General features: G+C 45.0%; 1 protein-coding gene across 1 annotated transcript; it reads left to right on the top strand.

Moving 5' to 3' along the window:
• Nucleotides 1–4,078: 4,078 nt before the first annotated feature.
• LOC139062683 (solute carrier family 12 member 3-like) lies at nt 4,079–6,615 on the top strand. The gene is made up of 4 exons (XM_070544288.1): nt 4,079–4,161; nt 4,702–4,837; nt 4,964–5,031; nt 6,432–6,615. The coding sequence occupies exons 1-4, from the start codon at nt 4,127–4,129 to the stop codon at nt 6,568–6,570; spliced, it is 378 nt and encodes a 125-aa protein (XP_070400389.1). The 5' UTR covers nt 4,079–4,126; the 3' UTR covers nt 6,571–6,615.
• Nucleotides 6,616–15,179: the final 8,564 nt, after the last annotated feature.

Here is a 15,179-nt window from a genome sequence, read left to right as displayed (position 1 = left end):
TTCAGACCTGAGAGCACGCGGCGGGTTGTAGTAATGGACAAGTTCACACAGATATGGAGGAGCTTGATGGTTCAAGGATTTGTAAGTGAGAAGCATAATTTTGAAGTTTATCCTGAACTGCACGGGCAACCAGTGGAGAGATTTCAGAATTGGAGAAATGTGTTGTCTTCTGTCAGCTCCAGTCAGCAACCTAGCTGCTGAATTCTGGACCAGCTGAAGTCTAGAAAGAGCTGCTTTACTGATGCCGTATAAGCAGGAGTTGGAGTAATCCAGCCTTGAGGTGATGAAAGTGTGGACCACAGATTTCAGAAGACGGACACTCAGGATGTGCTTTAGTTTCGAGATGCGTCTTAGGTGGTAAAAACATGATTTAACTGTGTTATTGACCTGGGCATCCATCTTCAGAGCCTGGTCCATTTTTACTCCAAGTTTGGAGATTACAGAGGACACATTAGGTGAGAGATAGTTGAGGTCAGGTTGATGAGTCGCCGTGGTACTGTTAGGACTGAAAACGATTAACTCAGTCTTGGAGTCATTAAGATGGAGGAAGTTGTCAGCTAGCCATTGCTCGACCTCAAGGATGCAATCAGACAGAGCTTTCGTTGATTGAGTTGGCTTGAATGAAAAGTAGATTTGACAGTCGTCAGCGTAAAGATGGTATGAGACAGCGTGCTTTCTGAAAATGGCTCCTAAGGGCAGTATATAGAGGTTGAACAGTAACGGGCCGAGAATTTAACCTTGTGGGACACCCCAACGTAGAGGTTGTGACTCGGATGAACAGCCATCCAACATGACCCTAGCAGACCTGTTACAAAAGTATGACCTAAACCAATCCAGGGCTGTGCCTGAAATGCCAGCCCAAGTGTGAAGTCTTGTGATCAAAATGTCATGATCGATCGTGTCGAATGCTGCAGATAGATCCAAAAGTACCAGAACCACATGGAAACCTGAATCTAAAGCCAGAAAAATGTCATTAAACACCCGAACGTGAGCAGTTTCAGTGCTGTGCTGTTGTCTAAAACCAGACTGACAGGTGTCCATTACCTGATATTCATTTAGATGTTTCATCAACTGTGCATCCAGTTTTGAGATCACTTCCCAGATGCCTCAACACCCACGCATATCCTGGGCCATCTGACCTCAGGAATTCACATGATAGGGTGGGGCCAGGTTTCACAATGAGCTCACCCGAAACTCTGGCTGAATAGGACCCACACACACCCTCAATGTGTTTATGTAGAAGATCATCAAGGGGTCTTTTGTTCCCTCTTCGGGGGGAAACTCCCACTGGGTTTAAATCTGGGACTCTCCACCATTTGACCTTAGAACTGAAGAAGCCTCTCGGATGAGAGGTGAAACGTCTTCAAGCAACTCAAAGAAGTCCATACGCTTTACTTTCAAAGCTCCTTAGACTGCAATGACCTGGATGACTGAGAACCTTCACAGACATAATCCACATATATTACTGTACACCGGTTCGTCTTTATAAAATGGGTTTAATGAAGAACAATTTATGCTGGAAATGTAAAAGGCAGGAAGGTACTTTTATTCATTCTATGTGGTCATGCTATGTTGCTCAACCTTTTTGGAAAAAAATATTGAATACAATGCAAGAGTGGTTGGGTATCCGGCTCCTGGAAACTGCTCGACTTTATTAGGAGACTTATCGTGTGTACCGAAATATCTACAATGGCAGGGGCTCTGGCTCTTACATGTTTTATTTCAGCAGCTAGAGTCATACTGTGTAAATGGAAAAGTTACCTGGTTACAGAGACGGGATAATAACGATGACGGAGATTGTATCTTATGAACTATCAATTGCTAAAATGAAGGGAAAAAAAGACTCATATTTTGAAACCTGGAATGAATTTTTGTTTTTTATTGGTAAAAAGATATAAAAGTTGTTGGATAGCATGTTTTGAAATTATTATGAATGGTGGTTGTGTGTAGTTTTGAGTTAGCCTGTGCTAAGGGGGGTGGGTATTTGGGTATTTTGTTTGTGTTTGTATATAAAAATTTGGAAAACTTAATAAAAAAAATTGAATAACAAAACAGGAGTTTCAAAGGATAATCCAAAAACGTAATCCAAGACAGTCCAAAGTTCTAAATCCAATATTCCAAAAATGAGTCAAGCGAGCAAACAAACACGAGTCGCTGGGGCTACCTAAACTGGAGCAATCATCCGGCGTAGAGTGGTGTCTCCATCCTCCCTTTATACCCGACCTCCTGATTGGAAAGTCAGTGCAGATGCTGCCCCCCCGCTCCTCACCTGTGGGAAACTGACTTGCAAATGGTTAGTGGGAGAGGAGCACACACCTCGGCTCGTGGACAAGACAAGTTCAGTTTATTTAGACAGCACCAAATCACAACCGGAATCATATCAAGGAACTTTACACAGTAAACATTCCAGTTTAACGTACTAGTTCATTTTGTCTATGCAATTCCACGTCTTCATTTTCAAACTTCATTTTCAATGATACTATGTTGTAAATATGCATCTATTTAGAAGAAGAAGAAGAAGAAAATATCATTTCTATAGCGCCTCTCAAGATAAAAATCATGAGGCGCTTCACAAAAACAAAAAAAATGTAAAAATATAAAAAAAGCATTTAGAAAATGTTTCAAAACATATTTAAAATGAGCAAAAATAAGCAATTGCGATTTAAAAGAAAAAATGTAAAGAAAGAGAGAGTGAACAGGAAAGAGGGAAATCAGTGGATCCTGAGGAAGGTGGAATAGGTGGGGAGAGCAGAATAAAGAGAGAGAGGTGAAGAAGGTCAAACAAAAGCCAGCTTGAACAAGTGAGTCTTCAGCTGCTTTTTAAAGGAGACCACTGAGTCCACTGATCTCAGGCTCAGGGGGAGAGAGGTCCAGAGTCTGGGGGCCACAGCAGCAGATGATGTGTCACCTTTGACCTTTAGCCTGGTGCTGCACAACCAGTAGGCTTTGTTCACTGGACCTCAGGGACCTGCTGGGGGTGTAGGGACTAAGAAGATCACCAATGTAAGATGGTGCTTGTCCATGTAAGGCCCTATAGACCAGAACCAGGATCTGGAAATGAACCCTGAAGTTGACTGGCAGCCAGTGAAGCTGGAGGAGAAGCGGGGTGATGTGGGTGTGTTTGGAGGACTTGGTCAGAAGCCGAGCACAGGCGTTCTGAACCACCTGTAGACGGTTCAGGGAGGTTCTGCTCAGACACGTGAAAAGAGAGTTACAGTAGTCTAAGCGTGAGGAGATGAAGGTGTGGAGAACTGTCTCAAGTTCAGAGTGGGACAGAATGGGACTCAGCTTAGCAACGTTCCTGAGATGGAAGAAGGAAGAGCGAACAAGAGAACTGACATGAGAATCCAGGGTGAGAGCTGGGTCAAAGGTCACACCAAGATTCCTGACAGAAGGTTTGGTGTGAGAAGCAAGCTGACCAAGAGAGTCTCTGACTTTGGGAACCAGCTTGTCTGGGGCACAGATGAGGATCTCAGTCTTATCTTCATTCAGCTGCAGAAAGCTCCCAGCCATCCAGGCTTTGATAGAGTCTAAGCAGGTGTGTAACAGCTGCAGCTTAGACATCTCATGGGGCTTAAAGGAGATGTACAGTTGGATGTCATCTGCATAAAGATGGTATGATATTCATTTGAAGGAGCTCAGGATGTGCAGAAGAGGAAGCAGGTAGAGGAGGAAGAGTAGAGGCCCCAGCACACAACCTTGTGGGACACCATGGGTAAGGGAGGTGGTGGAGGATCTAAACTTGGAGACGGCCACAGAAAAGGAGCGCTCAAAGAGATAAGAGGAGAACCCCTCCAGAGCGGATCCTGATAGGCCTACCCAGTCTCTCAGCCTCTCCAGTAGCAGGTGATGGTCAACAGTGTCAAAGGCTGCAGTCAGGTCCAGCAGGACTAGAACAGTCCCCTGCATCACTGTGGGTCAGAAGGTCATTAGAGACCCTAAGAAGAGCGGTTTCAGTAGAATGAGCTCTACGAAAACCTGACTGGAAGCTGTCATAGATGTTCTGTTCATCTGTCCATGTATCCATTATCAAATCAGATCAGATATTGAACTTCTGATTTTTGTGTATTTTAGAATCCTCGCGTTGCTGAAGAGGTTCCGACTGGATGTCCATGATGTCATCGTCATGACAGACGTAGACAAACAACCTCATCCCAAAAGGTATGTATGGGAAACTTTCATTCTTTTAGAAGGTCACAGCTCACGCTGAAACATCTAAGACTCACAAGATTTTGGGTTTTGTAAGTGTGCATCAAGTAACATCTTAACAAGAATGTTGGAAAGGTTTTGTTTTTCAAATGATGCAATCTTCATGGTTTTTCATTATGCTTTTAAAGCTTAGCATAGCTGCTAGCTTTGCTGCAATGCTAATGCTAGCCTGCATGTCGGAGACATTGAAATATCAGCCTTCCATTAAAGTGTTACAACTAACAATGTTCATTCATTCATTAATTTAGCTTCATCCAGTATGGATCTAGTGAGCTGGTGCATATTTCCAGCAGGTTAAAGAAAGCTGGGCAGTCCAATAACAGCGCAACATTTAGCTAAAATGTTGTTTCCATGTGAAAAAAGTAATGGTGTTGCTGTTTGTGTTTTTAACTTAGAATAGTTTTGTGGTATGTACTTTATTAAAATATTTTAATATAAAACATTTTTTTACAGCAAACTACCTTTTGTTTTGTGTTTCTCTTTGCTCTGCAGCTTGAGCAGGTTTGAGGAGAATGTCGCCCCCTTCAGGCTGTTTGATGAGCAGGAGGAAGGCGTATCCATCCAGGAACTGAGACAGAATGCTCCTTGGAAAATATCTGATAAAGAGTATGAGGCCTTCAAGCTAAAGGTTTGTGTTTAGTCAACTGACACGTGGAGACATATTTTTTTTCCCTGTCAGTTATTTATGTATGAAAATATGTTGTACACTTCTTTCAAATGTGACTAAAGTCAGCTTATTTCCTTTTCTCTACAGTCTGAAAGTAAAGTGAGGCTGAACGAAATCATCCGAAAGAATTCCCAACATACTGCTCTAGTCCTTGTGTGAGTACTTGTTCAGTAATGATCAGAGATTCAGAGGCACTCAGCAGTAGAGTCCTTTCTACAAGAAACAGAAAACTTTCATTTTACCCAGAAATGTACTTTTTAAAGGGGCATTATGGAAGTTTGACGGCCAAAACACGTATAGAAATAATAAATGTCTTCTTCATACATTCTCCTGCAATGCCCTGGTCCTGTAGAATGAGCCCTGGCATTTTTACTGTGATTGCCTGTTTTTCTGCAAAATCACAGAAAAAGAGAGATGCTCGGGTCGAGCAGGCTGCTTCATGCGCGTTCACGCTCAGGCATCGCCCGTAGCATTTGCTATCCGTAGCTTTAGCAGCAGAGAGAGAGGCAGTGCCACTTTGTCGCTGTTCCTAACGCCTAGTGACAAAGCTAGCTACATTTCTGAGGACCCTTAGCTACTTTCTGTAGAACTTTCTTCTAGATATTTCCTGCTAATTAGCAACAAAATAGCCATTTTCACTCTGAACCATTCTTTGGGTTGACGTTTCAGCTGTTATCAAGGATATAAATGCTACAGATACTGTGAATGTTACTAGAGAGTAGCTCACCTTGTAAGATATCTGACTCCCATGCAGAAGACCTGGGTTTGATTCTGGATGTGAACATAGTTTATTTAGATTTTCTTTTTTACATTAATGGTATATTTTTTATAGTAAGATGCCCAAATTTTTATTTGAGACTCGCCGAACGGCATTGAATTCACAGATAAAAAGGTGTGGGTTCAACTTTCATTTTGGAACAATTTTTCAAGCAAGGGAAGGGAATGATCTGAGCATGCAGGAGGACTGACCCATCATAAACCTTTGTCGGCTGTGCTGAAGAGAAAGGTACAGAACCACATTATTTAATTAATTAGCTGCACGTTCTCCTGTCCTCTGTCCTCCGGGCCACACACACACACACACACACACACACACACACGGAGTGTGCACGTACAGTATGCGTGCCTCGTGCACGAGCCTACTATTGAAGCCGCAGTTACGCTTTTGGCCTGAGGGGGCAATCGCGAGCATAAAAATTCAACAGTCTCTAAAGTCCCAACTCCCAGAGACCCACGGTTGTAATATTACAACATCAGATTTAAGTCTACAAGAATAAACATTCCCCATTTTTTTCATTTTAAAACCACATTTACATTGCTAATAGGTCCTATTGCTCAGTTCTGCAACACTATTGGCTGTTAAAATGTGTAAATAGGCCCGTTTATCTGGCCTCCTAGAACAACATGTGAAAGGTTAAAAAAAGATTTTGCAGTTGTTTTCTAAATTTGGGTTTCTGGGGGTTAAATATGAAAAGTGATAAATAACCAAAACTCAACTGTTTCTAGTATCACTGTATTCAATAATGTTGATGTGAATATTATTTTTACCCACCAGGAGCCTTCCGGTTCCACAAAGTGACTGTCCCAGAGTTCTGTACATGGCCTGGCTGGACACCCTCACCTGTGGCCTCCACTGTCCTGCGGTATTAATACGAGGAAACCAACAGAACGTCCTCACGTTCTACTGCCAGTAGATGATTGTTTTGAAAGATGAAGTTTCTGGACCCCTATTTGTTTAATAAATGTAGTAGTTAAAGGTCTGGATCACTCGTTTAAGCAATTCAGTTGCAGAGGTCTCTAGCAGGAATGACTGCTTTGCCGGTCTACTTCGAGCTCCTATAGGATGACTGAGCTTCTCATCCTATATCTAAGGGAAAGCCCAGCCACATTCCAAAGAAAACTCGATGGGGCACTACTATCCACCATCTCATTCTTTTGGTCACTACCCAAAGCTCATGACCATAGTTGATCTTACAAACGTAGATCTGTAAATCGAGAGCTTTGCCTTCCGGTTCAGCTCTCTTTTCACCACGACAGATCGGTACAACGCCTGCATCACTGCAGTTGCAGCACCAATCCGCCTATCGATCTCCCATTCCATCTCTCCCTTACTCGCCAACAAGACCCTGAGATACTTGCACTCCTCCACTTGGGGCAGGACCTCGTCCCTGACCTTGTTTTTGTTTTTAGATGTATTCGATGAAGCTGCTAATTTCAAGTATAAGTGCTGGAAATGTTCCCTCAGTGTTTCCAACACCTAGGGATGTAACAGTGTGAATAATCTGTGGTTCAGTAAGTTTTTGACTTTGTGGTTTGCTAGAAATGTGCCTAAATCCAATGATCAAGTGGGCATCGAACATCTGTACTGCTGAGTTGAAAGAAGGAAGCTAGAGGGAAGTCTTCTAGTGCCTGTGTGTTATCTGAACTAGACATTTATTATGTGATTTGGTGTTGAGTGCTTCAGATAATATCTTGCTTATTTGTTTTATGTACTGATAATGAGTGCTTGTACTAGCATCGGCTCTGCATGGTCTGGATAGCATGGAGAGTGTCCACATTAGCACAACCTGCCTTTTGTCAGGGAGCAACCGGACTGTTTTTCAGCCCTCTTCCTGAGGTGGTCTGCTTCAGGCTGACCAGAGCCAACACCCCCACTGCTGACTGATAAGCTGGCTCAAATTCACACCTTCCATTAGGGGAAACCTCCGATTGGTGGGTAGAATCAGCCCACCTGGCCTTACGGCGTTATAATGCTGATTAGCTAGGAGCTGAGAACTTCTTACTGCATTCTGGCATTCCTAAGAAAGGACCCTGAGACACTGCACAGAGGTACTGTCTCCAATCTTCACGGACATCTTTACCATCTCCTTGGAGTCCTGCCATGTTCCAGCCTGCTTTAAGCTGTCCACCATTGTTCCTGTGCCTAAGAAACCCCATGTCACTGAACTGAATGATTACAGGCCTGTGGCGCTGACGTCTGTGGTCATGAAGTCTTCTGAGCGCCTGGTCCTCCCTCATCTCAAGTCCTTCACCTCCCCCCACCTGGACCCTCTGCAGTTCGCATACAGAGCCAATAGGTCTGTAGACGATGCCATCACCCTGGCCCTCCACTTCATCCTGCAGCACCTGGACTCCCCGGGAACCTACGCTAGGATCCTGTTTGTGGACTTCAGCTCTGCGTTCAACACCATCCTCCCTGCTCTGCTCCAGGACAAACTCTCCATGCTCAACGTACCCAATTCCACCTGCAGGTGGATCACTGACTTCCTGACAGACCGTAGGCAGTGCGTGCGGCTGGGGAAGAATGTTTCCACCGCTAAGAAAATTAGCACAGGAGCTCCACAGGGCTGTGTACTTTCTCCTCTGCTCTTCTCCCTGTACACAAACTGCTGCACCTCGAGCCATGACTCCGTTAAACTGATCAAGTTTGCGGACGACACCACCCTCATCGGGCTCATCTCTGACGGTGATGAGTCCGCCTACAGGAGGGAGGTGGGACGGCTGGTGTACTGGTGCAGCAGCAACAACCTGGAGCTCAATGCTCAGAAGACAGTGGAGATGATTGTGGACTTCAGGAAAGTCACAGCCCCATCTCTCCCCCTCGTCCTGACGGACTCCCCCGTCACCACTGTGGACTCCTTCCGCTTCCTCGGAACGACCAACACACAGGACCTTAGGTGGGAGTCATCCATCAGCTCCCTGATCAAAAAGGCCCAGCAGAGGATGTACTTTCTGCGGCAGTTGAGAAAGGCCAAGCTGCCGGCCCAGATGATGGTGCAGTTTTACACGGCCATCATTGAGTCCATCCTCACCTCCTCCATTGCTGTGTGGTACGCTGGAGCCACAGTGAGGGACAAACATAGACTGCAGCGCATTGTGCGCGCCGCTGAGAAGGTGATTGGCTGCAGCCTTCCATCTCTCCAGGACCTGTACGTCTCCAGAACTCGGGGGCATGCAGGCCGGATAGCAGCTGACCCTTCTCACCTGGGTCACAGACTTTTCGAGCCGCTTCCCTCGGGCAGGAGGTTACGGTCCATCCAGACCAGAACCCCCCTCCATAAGAACAGCTTCTTTCCATCTGCCGTTGGACTTGTGAACAGCTTATAAATACACAACCATGCTCGTCTTCGGTACTTGACATAACGTCACGTTATCGGCCAAATTACCTTTACCTGCCATTGTTATAGCAAAGTTTTATGCTAGTTTATTATATTTTATTCTACTTTATTCTATTTTTAATTATATTATTCATGTTATATGTAGCACGTTAGTACCGAAGCAAGTTCCTAGTTTGTGAATTGTTTGTTAACTGAAAATGGCAATAAACCTATTCTGATTCTGATTCTGATTCTGATGTGTGGAATCGACTGCACCAGGCTGGGGCTGACTGGGGCTACCCGAGCGGTGTGGAGCCGGTGCTAGTGTGAAAGGAGCACATTTCCAGTGACTAACTTGCGATTTTCAGGTTGCATGCGCCCATTGCTGATTCTTTCCTGTGACAGTTTAGTACCATCACAGCCCTAAAATAAAGCAGCACATTTTGCTTTTGCATCACTCAACCTAGGGCTGGGCGATGTGGCCTCCAATCTATATTGCATATGAAGCATCTGCTATTACGATAAGGCCGGGCCTCCAATTGTGGCCGGTGTCAGAGTCAGTTGAGGTAAATAATGGCCGGTCTCTTATTGTGGCCGGGCAGAATGTAGTAACAAGCAAGTATGAGCGTCCCAGCGACAGGGTTATAGACCCCAAATCAACCAGCAGGAGGCAGTAGAGGTTCACGCAGCCCTTTATTAGGCTCTTTCTTCAACGCTTTGTAACGCTACAGACACGATCCTCTATCACGCTCCTACCACACAGAGTCACGGTGTCAGTTAACCATGCTAATTCAACCCGCTCCACAGAACACACATCACCTTCCCTGTGGCTTACATAACACTCACACAACACGCAAATCAGCACATAGGAACTAGCAGAACCATAGGAAACACATATAACACAATACCCAGAATGCACCTGGCTTACAACCCCAGCCAGGTCATTACACTATCAAGTTCAAAGAGAACGTGCTGATTATGCTGCAGAACACTCTGGAGAGCAGCAGTAGGGGTTGTATGAACTAGTCAACTTCACTATAGTGACTTTTTATGCCTGTCGTCGACTAGTCGCTGTCACGTGATAATGACCGGCAAGATGCAGCCCTCGGAAAAGACAGCAGCCTGCTGTCAGCAGGTGACAAGCTCCTGCGCTCGGGGGGGGGCAACGCGCTGTGCCAGACCGTAGGTACTGACACGCGATCGTTCATGTCGGTTCATTTTCTTTAATGCTTTCTGTCTTTTATTTGCGCCTGATGTGTATCGCTGCTGTGGAGCGGAGCGCATCAACTTGTCCTCCGACGCACAGATCACTGATGCGGCCGGCAAGCAGGGAGCGCTCCGCTGTTTTCGCGGTCGGTAGATCTGCCTCCTGAGCACGGCCACAGTAACAATCAGGTGTCGCCACCTCAAAAACTAATTTAACACGCGATCGTTCATGTCAGTTCATTTCCTTTAGTGTTTTCTGTCTTTTATTTGCGCCTGATGCGTTTCGCTGCATGCTGTGGAGCGGGGCGCTGCGCGCATCACCTTGTCCTCAGACGCACTGATCACTGATACGGCCGCCAAACAGCGAGCGCTCCGCTGTTTTTGCGGTCGGTAGATCTTTTAGAACTGCAGTTCAAAGGTAACTCATAAGGTGAATATATATGAACCCAGGTAGCAGTTTCTCTTTAGGATTGAGAGGAGATGCAGGAAGATAATAAACAGGCAGGACAGAAAAATAGCCAAATAAAAACAAGTTAGTGTTTGTTCCTGCTGGTTGCAACAAACAGACACCACTGAAGGTAATCAGAAGTGAGGAACAGAAAATGAAATAATTATTTTAATGTTTAGAGCAGCAGGAACTCCGAGAGGCTGCAGGCGCATCAGTGAGTTTGCAGCCGCTGCGCGGGGGGGGGGAGGGCTAAAGCAGGGGGAGGGGGGAGATGACTGAAGCAGAAACTACCGTTGTTAAAAGAAATGTGTTTAACTTTGAAAATGTGGGCACAATTTTAATTGTCAAAAACTCCAATGAACATTAGTTCATTTTGCTCAAATGGAAATAGAGGCCTGCCTCTAATTCTGGCCCTCCTTCCAATAAAGGCCTGGAGCTTGATGAGCTTGAGTCAAATAGAGGCCCGGGCCTGTATTAGAGGATTTACGGTATGTCAAAATGACATGCTTTAAAAAATCCTCATACGGAAAATATATTGCAGAAGAATAAAGACGTGTCCAAAAAGTGTAGAATGCTCCTCCTCCTGCTGCTGCATGCATGCAGTCACTGCCATTCTGTTGTTCCAATGTCGGCGTGGGTGCACATCTTAGTGACATCATGTGTTATCGCGGTAGAGCCAAAAACTTATCATTACCCAATTTTATATCGTTTCTACCTTATATTATTTATATTGCCCACCACTAACTCAACCTCTGTAGCCCTTTTTACAAGACAGACCATGCTGGCAAATTGGCGTACTATTACCGCAATGGTATGTCTTTAAACGCGCCATGCCGGCATGGCGTTGCGCGAATATAGCGGCATTCGTTCCACCTTGCTTGGTAGTAATATTGCGATAATGGTCTGTCGTATGCGCCATGGCGCAACAGAGGCAGATGTCATGATGACGTGGGGGGTCATTGCTGAGCTCCGGCTGGCAAATTTATTGAAAATGAAAGTAAACACAGGCGGTAAGGTTTGCTTTTTGAACAAAATCAGCTGAGATGGCAAACTGGAGCGCCGCAGCGCTCCACGCGCCTCTCTGTTAGAGCTGAAGCTCAGATCATCAGAGACTGCACAGGGACGGATGGGGACAGACACCTTTAGGAGCTGCTTGTTAAAAAAAAAAACTTGACGATCACAGCTTCAATCGCAATAAAAAGCAAGTTATGTCCAAGATAAACGGAAGTCTGCAGGAGTGCAGAGACCACCCCCATACCCCCTTTATGTCACCATCACCTAATCTTTTATAAAATTGCCACGATTGCGCCACATTACCGCCACGGTCTGATCTTATAAACGACCTTTACCCTCCCCAGGGAGCCGCGGCAAATCCCGTTTTGCAAACGCTCCGGTCCTGTAAAAACAGCTTAAATGATCCAACTACGGAATTCCTTTACTTGTATTTCTGTTAATCTCTTGCTGTAGAATGAAAAAAGGTCACCACTGAAACCTTACACTTACCTGCTAAAGCAGCCAACTGAGGGCTGAAGCTTCTACAATCATTGCCCGTAGCAAATTGTACTTGTATTTATTAGCTGTAGCATTGTAACCCTCAGTTTGTTCCTTCTAAATGCCACTAATAACCAATATTTGTACATGTATATTTTAATTGTGTAATAAAATTTTCTAAAATATGAACGTATAAAGTTGTTGTTTGTGTGAAAACCTCACACTGGGTTTTGAACAGTACTATAAAATTAGTTCTAACATCAGAAGAGACAATTGGCTGAATTGCGATTCCTTAGTAAATATTCTGTTTGGTAAGAGATTCACTAGGATAAAGATAACAAATGTATCTATAATTAATTCAACGGGTAAACTAGTAGTAGCACATTCAACGTCAAAGAAAGTGAAATGTTATTTTCAGGAGACGAAGAATGTTTAAGTGGTCAGCAGCAGTGTGCTAGCCGACGGCCCCCTCCATGAGGCTAGAATAAAGAATAGAATAGAACACACTTTATTAATCCCACAGTGGGTAAATTCACTTGTTATAGCAACACATATGCTTAAGAGAATAATTTGAAGATAAATAACAACAAGGTACATGTATATACACATAGGCAGTAGTCTAGTATTGTAATCTTCAACTGCTAAAAACCACAAATAAAAAAGAAAACCTTGGAAAAATGCATGCATGAGCAACATGGAAGTGTTTGAAAATGTGATTTCAAGGCTTAACAACAAAAGAAATTGTGAAGCCTGCAGCGGTCTACTTTCCTAATGCCCAACACTTGGGCCAGCTCCTCCGGGGGAACGCTAAGGCCAGTCGTGAGACATGGTCCATCCAGCGTGTCCTTGGTCTGTTCCTGGTTGATCGTGCCCAAAAAAAAACCTCACCAGGGAAGCGTGCAGGATGCATCGTAACTAGATGCCCAAGCAACCTCAACTGGCAGCAGATCTACGCCGAACCCCTCCTGGATGACCGAGCTTCTCACCCTGTCTCTAAGGCCCAGGCACCCTGAAGAAAAAAACTCATTTCGGCCTCTTGTGTTCGCAATCTCATTTTGTTGGTCAATACCCAAAGCTCGTGACCATAGGTGAGGGTTGGAACGTAGATCAACCAGGAAATCAAGAGCTTTGCCTTCCAGCTCTTAGCACAAGCAGCTATGGGCTTTGTCGGAGGTAGGTTCCCACTCCTCCGATTTTTCCGCTGGAGATGAAAGCAATCACGAATCACATGACCTCTTTCATGACAATAAAAACACTCCGGAAGGTCACTAGGGTCAGAGGAGGTGTCAGAGGGTCTCCTACGTTGACCGGGGTCAGCTCTTGACTCCCAAGCCCGATGCGTTAGCGAGAACTCATCTGCTAACAGGGCCGCAGCAGAGAGAGTGGAGACCTTCTGTTCATTCAAATACATAACGAGCTTCTCAGGCACGTGTCTTTCAAACTCCTCCACCATAATTAGCTCTTTGAGGTCAGCTAAGGAGTCTACCCCTGAAGCCGAACACCATTTTTCAAAGAGTACGGATTTCTCATGAGCATATTCCACATAAGTCTGGTTAGACCGAGGTTTATCGGAGCGAAAACGCTGACGATAAGCCTCAGGAATGAGTTCATATGCATTTAACACAGAGGTTTTTACACACTCATAATCAGAACTGCCCATTAGAGACAGAGCCGAAATGACCTGAAGGGCCTTACCTGTGAGCCTGCATTGCAAACATAATGACCACACCTCACGAGGCCACTGGAAGGTCACCGCAATCTGCTCGAAAACAGAAAAATACCCATCCACGTCAGTCTCTCGGAAGGGCGGAAGCAGGGCAACACACTTGGAGACGTCGAAGGCGGGCGGCAACGATGTGGCAGCCGTATGAGACATGCAAGTTTAAATATTTATTTAGGAATCTGCAAGATGATTATTGTGCTGTTTTTTTAAGAACTTAAAGTGTAAATGAAGAACAAACGGAATTATTCAGATTGAAATAGGTTAGCAAAAACAGTCTGCAACATGGAGAAGTTCCAGCTTGTTGCCTTTTTAGGTTCACTCAACCTTCATGTTTTTTGCCAGAAATTAGTCCACATTGTCTGCAGAAAGGGCAGATCTGTTGGCAGTTACGATATCTCCAGCAGTAGAAAAAAAAACTCTCGTTGGGGACAGAGGATGCTGGTATGGCAAGGTAGCATTTTGCTAGCTTGGCAATGTGGGGATACATGTGTTCATTGCTACATATCTCACCGGGAAGCCGTAGTGTTCCCAAACAGGAGACTTTAATAACAACGGTGGATATTCGAGCTCTTCCTCTCCCGAGTTGCTTGCCATAACTTCTGCGGTGCTCCACTATGTGTTTAGTTAGCATGCTGTAGGTTAATGTGCAACGCAATTAGAGTAGAAACTCTGTACGAAAGTGAGTACCGGACCGACAGGGGCGTACCGGCCCACCCCTAATGTTTACAAAACGTTGTCCAAAACAAATTCCTCAATTGTGTGCTTTGACCCAACGGGCTCAGTTGTGAAAAAGCTGCAAACACCAAATGGCAGATCTGGTCATGTCTTTATATACCAAGGCCTTCTGACAGCAAAAAATTGCCCCAGTGTCCCAGTAGTGCAAATGTTGTCAGAAAAACACGATATTAATGCCATCGCAAACTGGTTGACAGAATGGATTCGTTCGGGTGCGCCTGTACCAAAGGAAGCTGTGAGTGACTTTTCTCTAGCTATTCTTGGTGCTCTGGTCAAGGCTTTTACTCCTCACCCTGATCTGAAGTCCTACATCAACGAATGCTTTCATGTCCTTCTTGGAACTCGGGCCGCTGAACCTCCCCCTTGTTTCATCAGGGTGGATGTTGCACACTGCACCAAGATGACGTGCCAGTGGGACTGCCTGAAGAAGAAAACACGCCGTGTTAAAGATTTCTTTGTCAGGTCAATTGCAAAATGTCTGCAGTCACAGTGCTTGGACCAAGCAAAACACCTCCAACGCGCCATCATGGTTGTGGCCCTCAGTGAAGCGGAAGGTGATGACAGTTCTGGGGCCCCTCTTGCATCAGAAACAAGCAAAAAATA

Source organism: Nothobranchius furzeri, chromosome 14 (genome assembly GCF_043380555.1).
Source record: "Nothobranchius furzeri strain GRZ-AD chromosome 14, NfurGRZ-RIMD1, whole genome shotgun sequence".
In the NCBI taxonomy this organism is placed as follows: domain Eukaryota; kingdom Metazoa; phylum Chordata; class Actinopteri; order Cyprinodontiformes; family Nothobranchiidae; genus Nothobranchius; species Nothobranchius furzeri.
Note: the sequence above shows the minus strand (reverse complement) of the source record. Positions and strands in the feature narration are given on the sequence as shown.